Raw genomic sequence first — 19,186 nt, forward strand, 5'->3', positions numbered from 1 at the left:
TTGGATCATCAATTCCATATGGAGAGAGGTATTGCAGAAACCTTCATGTTTGTTGATTCAGCTTATCAATTGTGGAAGGAAGTTAAAGATAGATATGGTCAAAGCAATGTGCCTCAATTGTTTGATCTACATAGATCTCTTTTTCCTATTGAACAGAAAGATTCTTCCATTACTGAATATTATGCTAAAAAAAAGAGATTATGGGATGAAATTCATGACCTAGAAGGTTTTCCTGATTGTTCTTGTGGTATTCTTGCTAATTGTTCTTGTGGAATTCTTAAAAAAATCTTAGATGCTGACAATAGAATAAAGTTAATTCAATTTCTTTCCGGTATCAACCCAGCTTATGATCAAGTTAAGACAAACATTCTTAGTACTGAACCTTTACCTAACATCAATAAAGTATATCACATTTTACAATCTGTTGAGAGACAACATCAGAATAACCTTTATACAAGTCATTCCAATGAAATTAGTGTTTTTGCTGCTCATCAATTCAAACCTGATAATTCTGCTGGTATGGGGAAGGATTCCAAGAAAACTAAGTTTGAAAGAGTATGTGAGCATTGTAAAGGCAAAGGTCACACGATTGATCAATGTTTCAAGCTTATAGGCTATCCTGAGTGGTATGCAAACAAGAAATTTAAATCCGTTTCTAGAACAGCTGCAAATGTTCAAATTGATAATTCTGCCATTCTTGGGTATGTTCCTTGTTCTGGTTCCACTGGAAAGATCTCTTCTCCTGTTATTGATCCTCAAATGCTATCTGTTGTATGCAAGGAAGTTATTAAATGCATGAATCAATCTTCTATATCTACTGATCTTCTTACTTCTTCCTATACAAATGTGAACTCTGCAGGTATTTTTTTGTTTCTCATGTTGCTTCTAATTTTCCAAACATTCTTGTCAATTCTTGGATTATAGACACTGGTGCTTCTGAACATATGTGTTCTAATTCTAAATTTTTTTCTTCCTTCCACCCTCTGCATTCTCCTATTCTTGTTGGATTACCTGATGGTTCAACAAACACTGTCACTCATTCTAGATCTATAAAACTTAATTCTGATATCACTCTTAACAGCGTTTTATTTGTTCCTTCTTTTAAACATAATCTTTTATCTGTTGGACAATTGTTTGACAATAACAATCTTCTTGCTAAATTTACTAATCATTCTTGTATATTTTAGGACCTTACAACTAATGAGGTCAAAGCCACTGCTATGAGAACATCAGGCTTATATCTTTTGTGTTCTTCAGCTTCTTCATATCATGTTTCCCCCAATAATCTTCTTGTAAATACAGCATGTTCTTCTTCTAGTCTTGATTTACTTCATGCAAGATTAGGCCATGTTTCTTTTTCTACTATGAAACATATTCCTCATGTAATAATCAATAATAATAAAGAGAATTTTCATTGTGAATCTTGTATTTTAGGCAAACATCATAAGTTTCCTTTTCCTGTTTCATCCTCTCATGCTACTGCACCTTTTGCACTTATTCATATTGATCTTTGGGGTCCATACAGATCACCCTCCTTATCAGGAGCCACATATTTTCTTACTATTCTTGATGATTACTCTAGAACTACTTGGACACATTTACTTCACAGTAAACACCAAGTTTTTCATATAATATCTAATTTTCTTTCCTATGTCTCAAATCAATTTAACACCACTGTTAAAATTATACGGAGTGATAATGGCACTGAAATTTTCCAACAATCTTGTTGTTCTCTTTTTGCCTCAAAAGGTATTATACATCAAAGGAGCCTTCCTGGTTTACCTCAACAAAATGGCAGAGTTGAGAGGAAACACAGGCACCTTTTAGATATTGCCAGAACACTAAGATTTCATGCTGATTTACCTATTAAATTTTGGGGTGATTGTTTATTAACTGCCACATATCTCATAAATCTCATGCCCACCCCTGTCTTGGATTGGAAAACTTCATATGAATTACTCATGAACAAGCCTGTCACTTTTGATCATCTCAAAGTTTTTGGTTCTTTATGTTATCCTGCTCACAAAATTAATGACAAATTTGCTCCTAGAGCTAAAAGATGCATATTTCTAGGTTATCCTTATGCTCAGAAGGGATACAAATTGTATGATTTGGATCAACACAAAATTCTTCTTAGCAGAGATGTTATTTTCAAAGAAAACATTTTCCCTTATAAACAACAAGATTCATCTAATTTTACTTCTCAGCAAACTGAGCCCATTTTTCTTTCATCAGATACTTCTGATGATATTTCCAATTTTCAACAAATTCCTTCCATTAATCCTCTTTTAACTCCTTCTTTCAGTTCTCCTCAAACCACTAGTCCTTCTTCTACCTTTGGTTCTGATCAGCACAATAACTTCATTGCTTCCCCTAATTCTTCTCCTCTCCTTCCTAACCCAAGAAGATCTTCCAGAATCCCAATTTTCCCTTCTAAATATCAAGATTTTATTACCAATATTCCCAACATCAAACCTTTAACTACTCCACAAGATATCTCTTCTCCCTCTTCCTTATCCTTTAATGTTCATACTGAACCTTCTCTTCAACATATGTCCTCTGCAGACTTAGATAGTCTTTCTTCCATGCTATCTGTTTATGAACCCACTTCTTATAATAAAGCTAAAGATGACCCTAGATGGATCAATGCCATGAACAAAGAACTTGAAGCTTTGGAAAACAATCATACTTGGGACTTAACTACTTTACCTCCTGATAAGACTCCTATTGGTTGCAAATGGGTTTACAAAATTAAATTTCAACCTAATGGAACTGTTGAAAGATGCAAGGCTAGGTTAGTGGCCAGGGGTGATAAGCAGGTAAAAGGAAAAGACTATAAATACACTTTTAGTCCTGTTGCAAGGTTCACCACTGTAAGAACTATTATTGCCCTAGCTGCTGCTAAACACTGGAGTATTCAACAGATTGATATCAACAATGCTTTTTTACATGGCTACATATCAGAAGACATATATATGAATCCTCCCCAAGGGTATTTCAAAGCTCTTCCTGGTCAGGTATGTAAACTGAAAAGATCTTTATATGGCCTTAAACAAGCTTCCAGACAATGGAATATTGAACTTAAAAAGTTCCTGCTTTATTCTTTGGATTTTATTCAATCCAAGCAAGATTTTTCAATTTTTACTAAAAAAGATCGAATTGATTTTACTGTTATTGTTGCTTATGTTGATGATTATTTGATTTCTGGTTCAAATAAATTAATCATTTCTCATATTAAATCTCAACTTCACCAAGCCTTCACTATCAAGGACTTGGGTGATTTGAAGTTTTTCCTTGGCATTGAAGTTTATAGACTTCAGAAGGGATTCTATTGAATCAAAGAAAATACATTCTTGATTTGCTTCAGGACACAAAAATGGAAAATTGCAAAATTTCTCCTTTTCCATTACCCAAAGGTCTCAAACTCAGTACTTTGACTGGTGATTTATTGGCTAATTCTGAGATATACAGAAGAATCATTGGGAAACTCCTATATTTGAACATGACTAGGCCAGATATTTCTTATTCTGTCCAGCAACTTAGTCAATTCTTGAGTGCTCCCAGGGCTCCTCATTTTGCAGCTGCTTTGCATGTCTTGAAATATCTTAAGGGTTCTCTCAATACAGGGTTATTTTACAGTTCTAAAATTGAATTTCAACTACAAGCTTGTAGTGATGCTGATTGGGGAACTTGTGCTTACTCTGGCAAATCTCTCACAGGCTATTGTGTTTTCCTTGGACAATCCCTTATCTCCTGGAAGACTAAGAAGCAAAAAGTCACTTCTAAAAGTTCCACAGAAGCTGAATATAGATCTATGAGTCAGACAACCAGTGAATTAGTATGGTTGGAAGGTTTATTACAAGATTTGGATATTTTTGTTCCAAGACCTATATCTCTTTTCTGTGATAACAAATCAGCCCAATACATTGCAGAGAATGAAGCTTTCTTGGAAAGAACTAAGCATCTCAAACTCGATTGTTACTACATCAGGGATCATGTTGTATCTGAATTTATATCTCTATCTCATGTCAATTCCACTCTTCAACTGGCCGATTTGATGACTAAACCATTAGGCGCTGCTCAGCATAATTTTCTTTGTTCCAAGATTGGACTTCTTCACTATCCCTCATGTCCATCTTGAAGGGGGGGTATTAGGGTGATACTTAGTTGATAGCCAGCTCACCTCTACTAATATAGAATATTTTGTTTTAGTAATCCTGGATAGCTTGTATATATATACCTCTTTTGTTTTAGTTTAAGAGGCATAATTTTTGATTGAGAAATAAAAGCTTCTTCTTCTTCTTAACCTTCTTGATACTCATCTACAAATCAAGATTATCTTGATTTCTTATCTGCAAGTTTGCAGTTTCTCACCTCTTGAAGCTCATTGTAACTAAAAATGTATTAAAGGGCTTAAAAACATAAGAATCAATATTCTGCAAGTCAAAGCAATATTTAAACTTGTTGAATGAAGCTGATTTAGTAAAGAAATCAATAGGATTGTCAACAGTCCCTACCTTCTTCACCTTTAGTACATAAGAAGTGATACTTATTAGCATGTAGCTTAGGTGTCTTGGATGGGTTGCGTACTTCTAGGAATTTGATAGGTTTATGAGAGCTTGCCTCAAATTAGGTGTGTTGTTTTTATTAGTCATTGTTGGACATCCTTAGTAGATGGTATTGGTGACACCTCTTTGAGGTGGTAACATCTTGATTGAAATGATGTTTTTGTTTACAATGATTAGGGTTCATTCCTGATAATTACAGAGGAATAACTCGATGGGTTGATCATTTTTTTAAGATAGACAATTGTTGAGAGTGACTTGTGAATGGAGCTTAGTTAGTTTATGTGGGGAAGAAATGTGAACAAGGTGTTGTTGAAGCATGGCTTGAAACAAAGAATTTTGCATGGATGGCGTGAAGAAATGTGGGATGCTCGTAGGAGCAGGTGGGCCACTTGTTCGAGTTAGTGCTACTTTTCCTCTAATTGCGAGCTTTTTGATGCTTTTGTTCTTTTATGCTGAAATACATTAGGTTTGCTCGCTTGAGTGCTCATTCTCAGTTCACTTTTTGCGATAAAATTCCTCTTAGATTGTCTTCCCTTGTATAGTTAGTCACAATTCTATTATTCTTCAACATAAAGAGAACATTGTTGGGTTTTGCCTAGGGTTTAACAACATTATAAAGAGATGATTTAAGACTTAAAAAGCCATAAAAAGTGAATTCAAGTGGGTTTAACACTAAAATTCCATGGAGTTTTGAGAGTAAGATTAGAAAAGGCTTGTCCCTTTTAATCTCATATACACAAACTTCTCAAACTCTAATTGTCCCATTTTTTTTAGCACTATTTATTTATCACTCTTAATTTGTATTTTACTTTTAATCTATAAGTCAAAATATATTCATGTAGGATCTGGTTTGATTCGTCTCAATAAAATGATTATTAATATCAACTTTTTATAATTGTTTTTAAGAATAATTTGAGATATTAAGAGTTAAAATATTATCTCGACAAGTGTAAAAAGTCAAATAGAACAATTGGGTTGAATAGGAGAGAGTATATTAGAATAGAGAATACAATATATTTCTTTTTCCTACATAAAACCTTATAAGTACCCCGCTAAATTGCATAATTCCGTCTACAATACCCCAATAAATACCTACTTTTTCATTTTTTTTTCTTGATCTTTGTATCATAATTCATCAATATCAAGGGAGTGGAGACAGTATTCACTGTCAGACTCCCATCAAACATAGTAATTGTATTAATGAAAAATTCAGAAAACTGCATATCAAAAAAGATATTGATGTATATATGGTTGTTTGTTCCAACACTGAGCTATAAAGAGGGGGTAACATGAACAATGCTGTGTTGAATTTAGCTTACAAGAATCTACAATTACATTAACACTTTGCACATATGAATTTCCTTGGATTTTCCATAACAGAAACCATATATTTCTAACCTTTAAGCCTAGGAACCACCTGCATGCAGAGAGGTGGATTGACACCGGCCAAAGCAAGTATAGAACTAGGCAATGTCCATATTCCGTCCCCACAAATCAACCCAGAAGCAACTGCAGGTCCAAATGCATCGGCATTGGCTTTATTACGGTATTGCCAAACAAAAAGTATCAAGCTACCAACACACATGTCGATGGCAAAGTAACCTCCGATGTAGAAAGGTATAGCCATAGCCATTGGAATTGGTATAAATCTTGCCCATTTGCTACCCACGGAGTCTCGGAGCCCATTAATGGCCATAGCAGCAACGAAGAATATCAAGCATAAAGTGAGGCAATTTTTAGGCAATGAACCAAATCCCTCGACCCCAAGAACAGCAATGTTCCGGTAGATGAGAGCATATGGTGCCTTATACTGTGATGTTGGTTCTCCAAGATTAGGGTAAGCCTTGTAAAAAAGCCAGAAGACACAAGGAGAGATTATACAACCCATTCCTGTTCCTATTATTTGGCTCACAAACATAGACCGGGGAGAAGCTAGTGTCAGGTAACCAGTTTTGAAGTCCTGGGAAAGGTCAGAGGCGGTGGAAACAATGTTCATCATGACTCCGCAGGCTGCTAGTCCAGCGACAATGCCACCATGAGAAGATCCAGCCCAAGCACCAATCATAAAGATTGCCAATTTTCCGTAAGTTGAAGCTAAGGACCAGTCAGTGAGCCCGCAACCGTAGGCATTACAGAAGGCCAACATTGGTGCAATAATATACATGACTAGAATATAATACCACTTAAGACTATGGAATATGTGAGGCAGTGTAATGATAGATACAGTGGCAATTGTGACATAGCCAGCTACGGCAACCCAGTTTGGGATTTGGTCCTTGATGAAATATTGAGTTCTTCGTTGATCGTCAAATGACTGTGATGGAGAGACTTCATCATCTGGGTGTTCATCAGAAGGGGTAAAATTGTCTGATTTTTTTGCCTGGAATTGTCTATATAAACCGAGAATTGTTTGCCCAAACACTTTGACGAAGTTGTACAATCCATCACCGAGAATGATGGCTATGGCTATAAATATCTACAAGAAAACTACAGATGTCAACTTCCAAGCGCAATGATTCTTCTTGAGTACTAAGAAAAGTTAAACATGAAATACCTGATAACCTTGCAAACCATGCATGGTTTTAACAAGGCTTGCATCATACCAATCACCCTTCCTCGCTTCTATAAGAGGCCACATGATACCCCACGATAAAATTGCTCCAAATAGCAAAGATACATTGATAAGATATGGGCATATCATACCAACACCAACATAAGTTGCAGAGAAATCAAAGTAAAACCTGTAGGTACATCATGAAAAATATACAAACAAGCAGATGTAAGAACTAAATATCACTTGTAAAGTTGAACTATACATCAGCTGGAGTTAAAAAAAACAATAACTTGCCAATCATGGCAACCAGTGAAATGCATTCTACTGTGTTCACACATAGTACTTAATGCTTTCGTCGTCATTTAAGGACAAGTATAGGTATCAAGATAGCCATTACAATAGCATTTTTGAACTAAGTACTGTTGTATAATTATAATGACAGTGTATAATTTCAATTTTGCTGGATGACAGCTAATATGAAATAGAGAGAGCAATAGCAATTCCTTTATGTAGTGTTTGGGAACAAGTATTTCATTTTAAATTATGAATTTCAATTATGAAATCATAAATGAAAAATTTGAAAATGACAGATTTGGGTAATTATTTCAAATTCTCAACTTTAACTACTTTAAATACAGTGGTGAAATTTAATTCAAATCCAAATTTGATAATTTTTGAGTTGCCAAACAATAAATTTGGGTCGATTCTAAATTTTCAAATGAAATCATGGTTCCCAAACATAGCATTAGCCATTTCAGATTAGATAGAGATTTGCAAGAAAAGTGAAACTCATATTGCTATTACATAAATGATAAATGCACCAAAGGGTTTAGAAGGGGTGTAGCACTTTTCATATACATACCTGTTCTCAAAGGCTTTCAAACCAAAAGTTGGAAAATTTACAAACCCACAGTTGTCACCTCCAGTGAAAAACCATTGAAAGAAAGCCCACAAGAAGCTGAACGAGAAAAACTTGCCTAATGCCTTTACTTGCTTCCTGTATACAAGCAAAAAAATTGCCTCAGACTGCATGTCTAGCTGTGTAATGCCAAGGAGGCGGACATGTAGTAGATAAATTTGTCTGCTTGGAAAGCTTACTTGGCTAATTTGGCACCCTTTGGTGTGTGCAAACTATTGATAAGATAGGCGGTAGCAGTCCCACTAGGATAAATAAGCTTGAAGTCAATAATCATAATCTGCATGATAAGAAATAAATTTGGTGAACATCTGTATCTGCTAGTGAAAATTAGCTTTTGATTGGATGATTTTTACATTGTTTTTAGACTCGAGATGTAATTCTTCATTTTCCCTCGAATACATGTGTGATCTTCTCAACATTCTAACATGGGAATGGAAAGATAACTGAACTGAACATGATTTAATGTGTGCAAGTCAAATTATTTTTTTGGGAAATGCTCTACTTACATCATGTCTCATTTTTATTGCATTTATATAGTATAGTTAAATACGAAGACCTTTACTCTCCATAATCAAACTTTAGAACATAGAATTGACACTTGATACATTATAGATTAAGGGTTGGCTGTGAAATAGTTTCATTTTTAGTACATGTCGGTTAAACTTGGAAAATTTCAAACATCAGTGGGTTAAGTTCGCACAGTGAAACATAATTCATTAGTTAGTTCGCCTTTTGGATTTGCGATTCGCTCAAAATGGTTCAAAAATAGCGTAAAACCGACCATAACTTGTTTTTTTCTATTCGCGATTCGCAAGGCCGATTAGCGAATCATGTGACACTGGTTCGCACAAAGGAGGATATTAAGACAAAAGAATAGGCATTGTTGGAATTGAGTAGATAATGCAAACCTTCCGCAGAGGGACAACTGAAAACAGGCCGAGAAAGCTAACAACAAAAAGAAATCCGATCAACTTTCCAAGATGTGGATTGCTGATATCCTGATGAAAGGCTTTGTCTCCGAGCTTGGCAATCTTTTCGCTCATGCCAAAAATGTAACTACCAAAACCACCTGTTGAGAAAAGTGGCTAGTGAGTAGTGATTAGTACAATGGAACAAAAAATACTTGCACGCTCTACTACAAAAGACAATAAATCAAAACAGAGAAGTAAAACGGCCAAGAAGCCAAGTAGCAATAATACTGGGAAAGCATGCTTCCATACTTGTATCCTCTTTTATAGTAGTAACTAGTAATCACGATTATGTAAAGTTGGATTAATTGTATCAAAGTCAGGGATGTATTCTAATCTTAAGTAAAACATAAGAAGGTTTACATTGGCATTTAGAACAATTATTGAACCAAGAAAACACAAAGCAACATATTGTTTTGAAAGCTTTATAAGAAGTAACTGTGCACCATTTTGACAGATCATACAAAAATAAGAATGAGGTTTTCATTTATCAACTTCCATAATGTGAAGCTATTCTAGTGATGAAAACATAGAACAGTAAAAAAACAAGCAGAATTCTCTAGTTTTAAATGTTGATTTGTTTAAAATTTTTTGTTTATGAAATTAGCTCAAGACAACATAACTTAGGATTGTTCAACATAACTTAGGAAATCAGCCTTTTGATTAGTAGAATTTTTTGCAACGTGAGTTGACACTTGAAATCATCAGAGGAGGTTTTGAACATGTTCAACATGTTTGACTGCACAGGGCCCCGAAATATCCGGAGCCTCAATTACGTAGTATATATTAAGTGTTCAAAAATACAATGTTGTTAGAAAAATATTATAATTTATAAAATTACACAGGGCCTTCAAAGAATTTTTTAAATTTTGCTCCGCCATCAAATCCCGTCAATTCCTCTGGAATCGGATATGGTTATTCATTCGGTTATCTTGTCCCATAAATAAATCGATATGACTCACATATAAATCTAACAGTCAATGCATGTTAAGGATTGTTAGTAAGTATTGACAATTGTATTATGTTTAGCTCTACATTGTTTTGGATAGTTGGTTATTTTTAGTCTTTCCTTTATTTTCTTTCTTTCGTGGGTTAACACATAATGTTTTACATGGTATCAGTGCTTTGGTAGATGGCATACATTATGTCATCCACCACCAAATGGTCAAGTAACACAACAGCATGATACGCTTTGGGTTTAGCGTCTTTTTCATATCATCACGAGTCACATCATCCATTTGACGCCTGGTACCATAATACACAATATCGCCATTGGGTCTATAATCCCCTCTGCCTCAAAAACTCCAATACATGGGCAAAAATCTATAAGCAGCTTTAAGATATCAACTAGATTTTTTTAAATTATTATTTATAAACCAACTAGAAACACATCTCTTCTTAAATGATGTGATACACACCATTCCAAAGAGGAGCATAGACGCTTTTAGCTTGCAACAAGAGCTCTCGATGTTTCCATTGGATTTATTTAAAAACTTTGCATTAAGATCAGCTTGCCACTTTATATAATGAAATAGGCAATCATTCTTAAGTACGAGAAATTCAATTCCAACCCATGATTTTCTATACAAGAATCTAAACTGATAGACTAACTATATTGAAACAAAGGCAAAACTACACTGCTCATACGCTTGACGAATAAGAGGTTGGATAATATTCTTATATTTCAAATCAAGAGTTTCAATCTGACCCTTAATATTTCATCCAATTCAGTTTCTTCCATTTTCGACCAAATTCTTCCCTTTAGTTCGTACCAACACGATTGATATTTCTAAGGAACACCAATCGATGACTAGAGAAAATATGTTGAAGTAACAAGAGACTAGAGAGTGGAGAGAAATGTTAAGGGTTAGATTGAAAACTATTGATGTGAATTATAAGAATATTATTCAACCTCCTATTCGTCAAGCGTATGAGCAGTGTAGTTTTACCTGTTTCAATACAGTTAGACTATTAGCTCAGACTCTTGTATAGCAGTCATAGGTTCGAATTGAATTTTCCGTACCTAAGAATGGTTGCCTATTTGACCATATAAAGCGGCAAGCTGATCTTAATCCAAAGTTTCAAATTAAATCTCGATGTTTGTTACAAGTTGAAGCCGTCGATGCTCCTCTTTGGAATGGTGTGTATCACATCATTTAAGAAGAGATATGTTTCTGTTTGGTTTATAAAAAACAATTTAAAAATCGATATGATATCTTAAAGATGCTTATTGATTTTTGCCCATGGGTTGGAGTCTTTGAGGTAAGAGAGGATCATAGACCTAATGGTGATACTGGAGGTGTTTGACAATTGGTTGTTAGCTGTTGGCAGTTGACTTTTATAGTTCGCTTGTTTGACCAACTAGAAATGTTAGCTGTTTTTATTGGCTTTTAAGTTAGCTAAAAAAAACTAGTTGTTTATTATAGAAAAAAATAAGCAACAAGCCAAAAGTCAACTAAAAAACCTAACTGGAGTAACTTTTTCATTTTGGCTTAAAACCAGCTTTTCAGCTGCTTTAAAAGCCATTTACCAAACACTTTTTTTAGTTGTTTGACCAATCAACAAGCCAAAAGTCAACCAAAAAGCTAAGAACCAAACACCCTCACTGTGTATCATAGTACCAGGCGTCAAGTGGATGATGTGACTCGTAATGATGTGGGAAAAGACACTAAGCCCAAAGCTTATCATGTTGTTGTGTTACTTGATTATTTAGTGATGGATGACATGATGTATGTCATCTACCAAAGCTTTGATACCATGTAAAACATTACATATGGTAAAGAGGAGTACAAAGTAAAATCAAATAAAAGACAATGCAATGCTAACCCAAAACAATCTTTGAATACAATTGGATTACGAATAAGGCCAAGGGCCAATATATATATACAAGGAAAGGGAGGGTGCCAACGTGGCATGTTAACCCACGAAAGAAAGAAAAGAAAGGAAAGACTAAAAATAACCAACTATCCAAAACAATGTAGAGCTAAACAGAATACACTAACAATCTTAACAACCCCCTTCTAGCTTAGGATGATTTTTGAATGCCAAGTTTGAATAAGAGAAGATGAAACTGATCAGATGGAAGGATTTTAGTTAGCACATCAACTAAAAGAGAGGAAGAAGGAAGATATGTCAGCCGTATAAGCCCTTCCAAGACTTTGTCACATGTAAAGTGACAAGCTACCTCGATGTGTTTAGTTCGATGTAGTCAACTCATGACAAATTTATCAAATCCCATCATGGTTAGTTATGTTGCTCGGACTTAATAAATACTTTCTATATGTCCAACTAGTGTATTTTGTAAACATATTTCATCATTTAGGTTTTAAATGACGTGTTAAAAAGACTGCAGTGATGGATCTTCATCCTAAGATAGAGAGGGTAAAGTCTTTATTCAAACAAAAAAATTATATGGGTCAGGATTTAAACCCCTAGTCTCCAGCTTTAAAACTATACTCTTAACCAATAGGAACATTTTTTATCATAATAATGAAACAAAATTTTGCTTTTATATAATGACCTACAAAATTTGAGGGAGGCTAAGCCAGATTCAGCCTTAGTAAAGGTCCGCCTCTGAGAAAGAGTCATAACTCATAAGTCATAACAAAGTCAAAGCTTAGGAGATTCGACATGAGGTATCTGAGGTGAAAAGAAATTCCAAATAACATAGGTATTGGATTTCCTTACTTACATTTTAAGAGTTAAGGGTGTATTTCCGCTACCTTAAGCATAATTTAGCTAAGAAAACGAAATCATTTATATACATAGTTTATTCATTTATTACTAATATATTATTCAAACTTTCACTCTCAACAGTGACTCACTCAGATGGCAATAGATCAAGACTGAGACTCTAGAACTGGAAGCAAGTCACAATCGATCCAGCAAAACCGGAAGTCAAGCCACGATTATCACTCCACGTACTCCAGCAGACAGAGACGTGAGTTCACCAATTAATACTATTGACTTAATTAAGAATAGCATGTGAATAACAGCTTGGACGTATAACTCCTTTTAGTGCATAATCATCGTTCAATAAAGAGACATTAACTATCAAATATTCCTTCTGTTCACATGAAAATACACCATTTTTCCCTTTACCATGTAGCATTTTTATTTTTAGCAATACTCTTGCTCCCTTTGTTTTCATCTAATGCACGACCTTATTCTCTAATCTCAATCACATATTTCTCTCATTCACTTGTATTTTATCTATTCACCAACTATAAACCTGTAACACCCCCGAGAATAATGCAAGGTTTGTTTTTTTATAAAATATTGTTATACTGTGAAAAAACGACTGTTAAATACCTTTCGGTCTACGTGTCGGGAAATGGGTGAATTACTACTTATTTCGAACAGATTTTCGAAAGAGTTAACCAATAAGGATAAACGCGATGTCCGTTTTTTGAAAAAATATCGTTAAGATGGATAAAAACAACGTTAAAGTGCTAAAATACAAGGGTACTATCGGTAATTAGATCAAATTTGATTAAAAATGGTAGAGTTGGTCAACAATCCCTAGACTGGTGTAGACTACGACAGTAAGCAATAAATGCTAGTGTAAACAATAATAAAATTACCCGATTCTTATTTGTCGCCACCCTTTTCATTTTATCGCCACCCCCCTCCTAATGAAATTACGAATTTGCCCCTAATCTTTAAAAATTTACAAATTTGCAGTTGAGTTAATAACTTTTCATTTTCATTTTTTTTTAATTTTTTTTAATTATTCTTATTTATATTATTATTGTTATTATTATTATTATTATTATTATTATTACGGTTATTATTATTATTATAACGGTTATTATTATTACGGTTATTAATAATAATAAAAAAAATTAAAAAAAAAAATACCAGTTGCACAAACCAGTCGCACAAAACAGTCGCATGTTTTGTGCGACTTGTATTTTTTTTTTAATTTTTTTTTTATTATTATTATTATTAATATTGTGGTTGTTATTATTATTATTAAATTATTATTTTTGTTTTAATTATTATTGTTATAATTGATGTAAGAAAGAAAGCGTAAAATTTTATTATTAGAGGAAACCCAAAATACAAATATTGGCTAGATTATAGAAATTAGGAGTTTATAAATTACTCCAATACAGAAAACCTTAGCCAAAACAAATTTTTTTGGGATGATGCAAAACTAATGCCCAAGACTCCTTTTATAAGGAGAAGAATAACAAGCCTTTGTTATTCTTCCGATGTGGGATAATGATAAACATTAATCTTCCAATGTGGGATAATGAAAAACATTAATCTTTCAATGTGGGATAATGACAAACATCAATCTTCCAATGTGGGATTCAAGACATAACCTTACATTGGAAGATCGATGTTTGTCATTATCCCACATTGGAAGATTAATGTTTTTCATTATCCCACATTGGAAGATTAATGTTTATCATTATCCCACATCGGAAGAATAACAAAGGCTTGTTATTCTTCTCCCTATAAAAGGAGTCTTGGGCATTAGTTTTGCATCATCCCAAAAAAATCTATTTTGGATAAGGTTTTATGTATTGGAGAATTTATAAACTCTTATTTTCTATAATCTAGCAAATATTTGTATTTTGGGTTTCTTCTAGTAATAAAATTTTTCTCTCCTCTGCATGTGGACTTAGTCAACACATTGTCGGTGAACCACGTAAATTGTGTTTTGTGTTTGTCAATTTTTATGCTTTCTTTCTTACATCAGTTATAACAATAATAATTAAAACAAAAATAATAATTTAATAATAATAATAATAACAACAACAATATTTATAATAATAATAATAATAAAATTAATAATAATAACCGTAATAATAATAATAATAATAATAAAATTAATAATAATAAAAAAAAAAATATCAGTCGCATTGTGCGACTGATATTTTTTTTTAATTTTTTATTATTATTATTATTTTTATTATTAATGTTATTATTATTATTATTATTAGTATTATTATTGTTATTATTATTATTAATAACCGTTATAATAATAATAATAACCGTAATAATAATAATAATAATAACCGTAATAATAATAATAATAACTATGATAATAATAATAACAATAATAATATAAATAAAAATAATTAAAAAAAATTTAAAAAAAATGAAAATGAAAATTTATTAACTCAATGGCAAATTTGTAAATTTTTAAAAATCAGGGGCAATGGCGATAAAATGAAAAGGGTGGCGACAAATAATAATGTAAAATCAACGGTTATTATTATTGTCTCTTTCTTTTCTCCATTGAATTCAGTATTTAATAAAATAATGTATTTATTATAAATAAATTGATTTTTATGTATCTTAATTTCGGTAAACATTAGATTTAATAACAATTTTTTTAAAACAGAAAAAGTAATAGAACTTTATTAACCTGAATTTGGTTTTAGTAAATAGTAACCCCGGCTCATAAGACTAATTTATTTGAGCAGAAACAAGAAAAAACGGGCAACTCTATTCCTTGGAAAAAGAGACGGAGTATCTTTAAAAAGAGACGGATTATCTCAGAATACTCCGATTTCGTAACACCATTAAATTAAATAAATAATATCTATTGAACTATTTTTTTTAAATCTAATCTATGAATATTTGATAAATAGTGGCTAACAACTGTTAAAAATCGAAGAAAATGTATAAAGATAAATTTAAAACTCGTATTAAGGCAGAGCCTATTTTTTTCTTGGAAAAGCATTGGACCTGTAAACTTATTATAGCATTATCCATTAAATATTTAAAAATAAACAAGTTGAAAAATCATTAATATGATATAGATAATTATGGAATATCAATTCCATTAAAAACAAAGGTGTATCCAATAAAAATAAAGAACTCACCGGAAAACGCTATCCCGGCGGAGGCAACAACGCAAGTCTGAATAACAGTATTTTCCTGACGAGTAAACGGCTGTTTAAGAATTCCAAAACCATCGAGAATTTTCGTCCAAGTTTTAACAAAGAAAAATCCCAATAATCCGGCAGAAACACTGAGAGAAGGAATAACTCCAGTTGTAAGATTAAGCTTCATAACAATGAAGGTAAAAAGAACGCTTAATATTAAGCTAACCACAAAAGCTCTTAATGTTAGCTGTCTCTGCCATGGCGGAACAACCTTCCCCGAGAACAGCTTTTCTACCGATGCGTTTGCGTCGCCGGCGTCTAATGCCGAAACTTCACGGTGTGGAGTTGAAATAGGGTCCGCCTTCTCCTCGTCCATGGCGTCGGGGTTTAGAGGAGAGAGAAAATGCGGATTTGATGGAAGGAATTGTTTGGGAATTAGGAATTTGAGAGATTGTGTAGAGGAGATTTTTATAGGGATGATATTTGTTTAAAAAGGTGATTCTGGATCTATATAGGAATTGTGATCTGTTTGAGTGTGTGTTTGGATTTTAATGGGAAGGAAATCAGAAATAGGAACTTAGGAAGTATTCTTTTATACTTCTTCCGCTACATTTTTTTTTGTTATGCCCTTGTCGATTTTAATTTTTAATATTTTTAATTTTATATTATAAAAAATTAATATTATGAAAAATAAGTATTATGACAAATTAAATAAGATGTTATTGACCATATTTTACATTATACATGAAAAAAATATATCAAATAAGATCAGTTGATGAACAGTAACTAGTATAAGAAGTCTAGCAACTAATAAAATTCAGAAGAAGTATTTGTTTTTTCACAAATTTCATTCAATGTATATTTATTGTTTTAGATTGAAATAAAATAATCATTTACAATTAATGTGATCAGTTAAGGAAATGAGTTTAATAATAAAGAGCTCGTCTTATGATGAAATAATCACGTATTTTAGATGTGGTATATTTTATTTGATTTATCTCAATATAAGTTTTATTAATATCATTTTTTTTAACCAAGTATAATGAAAAATATTTAAGATTAAAGTAATATGTCGACAAGTGTTTTGAATCCTCATTATCATCATCATCGTATCTGGTGTATTCTGTTCATAGGAAGACTGTGATTAGAGTATGGGGAGAGAAGGTGGGCGATAACTCATACCCATAAAATAGAGTGCGGTCAAGGAGTCAATCGACTAATGTTTTGAATCCTAATCCCTCATATTCAAAAAAAAACCTAAATGTCTCATTTGATTGAACACATTTGTCAATATGTTATTTCAATCATTAATATCTCTAGTCTTATATAATTATAAATTCTAAAATTGTTATTAATAATGTTTATATTGAGAGAAATCAAATAATATCTAGCATAATTATATTATCATTATAAATTAATAATAAAATATAATTTAAAAGTACTGGAGTATAAAAATCAAATATAGCAGTTGTATTGAATATGAATCACTAATAAATGCCAAAAATGAAGTCAACATTTGGTTGTGAATAGGCGCACTAAATACTCTTATCATATCAACCAAAATAGCCAACGTTTTACGACCAGCGACTTGATTCCTGAGTCCATCCATATTCAATTATTCACATTTCAAGGCAAATCCTATCGCAAATAACCATGAAAATTGTGCTTCTGGGTCCCGCATGAGCAGGGTAAATTTTCGTGCAAAATTGTGTCGTTTCAATTAAGCTAACAATTTAGAATTTGAGGTATTGAATGGGGCGGGTCAACCCAATGAGTTAAGAGTTGGGTTATATTTTAACGGGTTATTAGTTGGTCGGGTTAACAATTAGTCTTGGTGTAAAGTGTGGGATCTGATAGTTATAGGAATTGATTGTGAAAAATATTTAGCAATTTTTTTATATATTTATACAATATTATTGTATAAATAGGTGGGTCGACCCAACGGGTCATAAAGTAGAATAAACAATTTTATGAAATTTTTTAAAATGGGTTAAAGTGGGTCAGATTTAAACGAACTTTGACCCATCATGACCCGTTTAACATTTAACATGACCCGCCCCGACCCCACCCATTTAAATTTTGACCCGACCTGGCATGTTGAACACCTCTAGTGAGAACTGAGACGATCTCATTATAAGAAGTTCTATATATATGGATGAAATAGTCTAACTAATATGATATTTAATAGAGTTATTAGTATACGAGTTATTTGTTTTAAAATCATTTCAATAAAAGGCGGTTCCTCGTTAGAATAGCTCCATGGATCAATATACAACTTAAATCTATCTACTACCAATTCGTACTTGTGTCCATTCACATGTCGTACTCGTTTTACACCCTTTTTCTTTTTGGCAACTGTCCAACTTTTTATTTTTAATTCTCATCCACAAACTTAATATCTCTCTTTCATCTTGATTTTTAAGCATTTATTTCTATTATCTACTTGTTTTTTATCTTATTTTGCAACCCAATTTCACTTTTCACCAAAATTTCACTAAAAAATAATTTAGAAATTCCTAATCAATAACGATGACTTGTAAATCACTATAAAAAGACAAAAATAATAAATAGATTATTAAATTCTTTAATGTAGTGTTTGGAAATAAATATTTCATTTCAATTATGAAATTATTAATGAAGAATTTGAAAATGACAAGGTTTGAGTAGTCATTCTCAAATTCTTAACTTTAACTACTTTAAAAACAATAATGAAATTGGATTTAAATCCAAATTTTAAAATTATTAATTTGCCAAACAATAAATTCAAGTCAATTCCAAATTTCCAAATGAAATCATTGTTCCCAAATATGACATAAAGGTTTTGTAGGCGGAGTAAAAAATTATTAAATTCTTTAAAGATCTTGTGCAATTTTAAAAATTATGTTATTTTTTCTAATGACTTTGTGTCTTTAAATACTTAACATATACAACATAATTTAATATTGAGGCCCTCAAATTCTTCAAAGCCCTACGCGGTCAAACATGTTGAATATATTCAAAAACCTTTCTTACCCATATCAAACGTCCTCACTCGTGTTATATCATGTCATGCTTTGGGTCGAGGTTGGACCATGTTGTGCCTGGGTTCCCTCATGCCAAACCGACCTACTTCCATCTATAATCCCAAATCTACCTTCTTATCCATGTGTTATGTCATATGTGCTTACTTATCTCATTTTTTGTTATGATCTATCTGAGTTATTACTTTTAGATTGGATAAAATTTTCGAGTTTAGTGGTTAAGTTTGATGTACTTATATGTGTTTTTTGGTTCCCATCATTTTCGATTAATATCATAGTATTTGTCAATCAGCTTGGTTAAATAGATAAAAA

At 32.5% G+C, this 19,186-nt stretch overlaps 1 protein-coding gene across 2 annotated transcripts; it reads right to left on the bottom strand.

Annotated features, from left to right (window-relative positions):
* Nucleotides 1–5,790: 5,790 nt before the first annotated feature.
* LOC130817328 (probable metal-nicotianamine transporter YSL7) lies at nt 5,791–16,440 on the bottom strand. Of its 2 annotated transcripts, XM_057682962.1 has the most exons (7): nt 16,081–16,220; nt 15,852–16,000; nt 8,950–9,110; nt 8,221–8,318; nt 7,985–8,119; nt 7,123–7,309; nt 5,791–7,044 (listed from the first exon to the last, which is right to left on the bottom strand). In XM_057682962.1, exons 3-7 carry the CDS (start codon nt 9,082–9,084, stop codon nt 5,962–5,964), a joined length of 1,638 nt encoding a protein of 545 aa, XP_057538945.1. In that variant the 5' UTR covers nt 9,085–9,110; nt 15,852–16,000; nt 16,081–16,220; the 3' UTR covers nt 5,791–5,961. The 2 variants fall into 2 exon arrangements, with proteins under 2 accessions (XP_057538945.1, XP_057538944.1); XM_057682961.1 differs by having other exon boundaries at nt 15,852–16,440.
* Nucleotides 16,441–19,186: the final 2,746 nt, after the last annotated feature.

This window comes from Amaranthus tricolor, chromosome 7 (genome assembly GCF_026212465.1).
Source record: "Amaranthus tricolor cultivar Red isolate AtriRed21 chromosome 7, ASM2621246v1, whole genome shotgun sequence".
NCBI classification, from domain to species: Eukaryota; Viridiplantae; Streptophyta; class Magnoliopsida; order Caryophyllales; family Amaranthaceae; genus Amaranthus; species Amaranthus tricolor.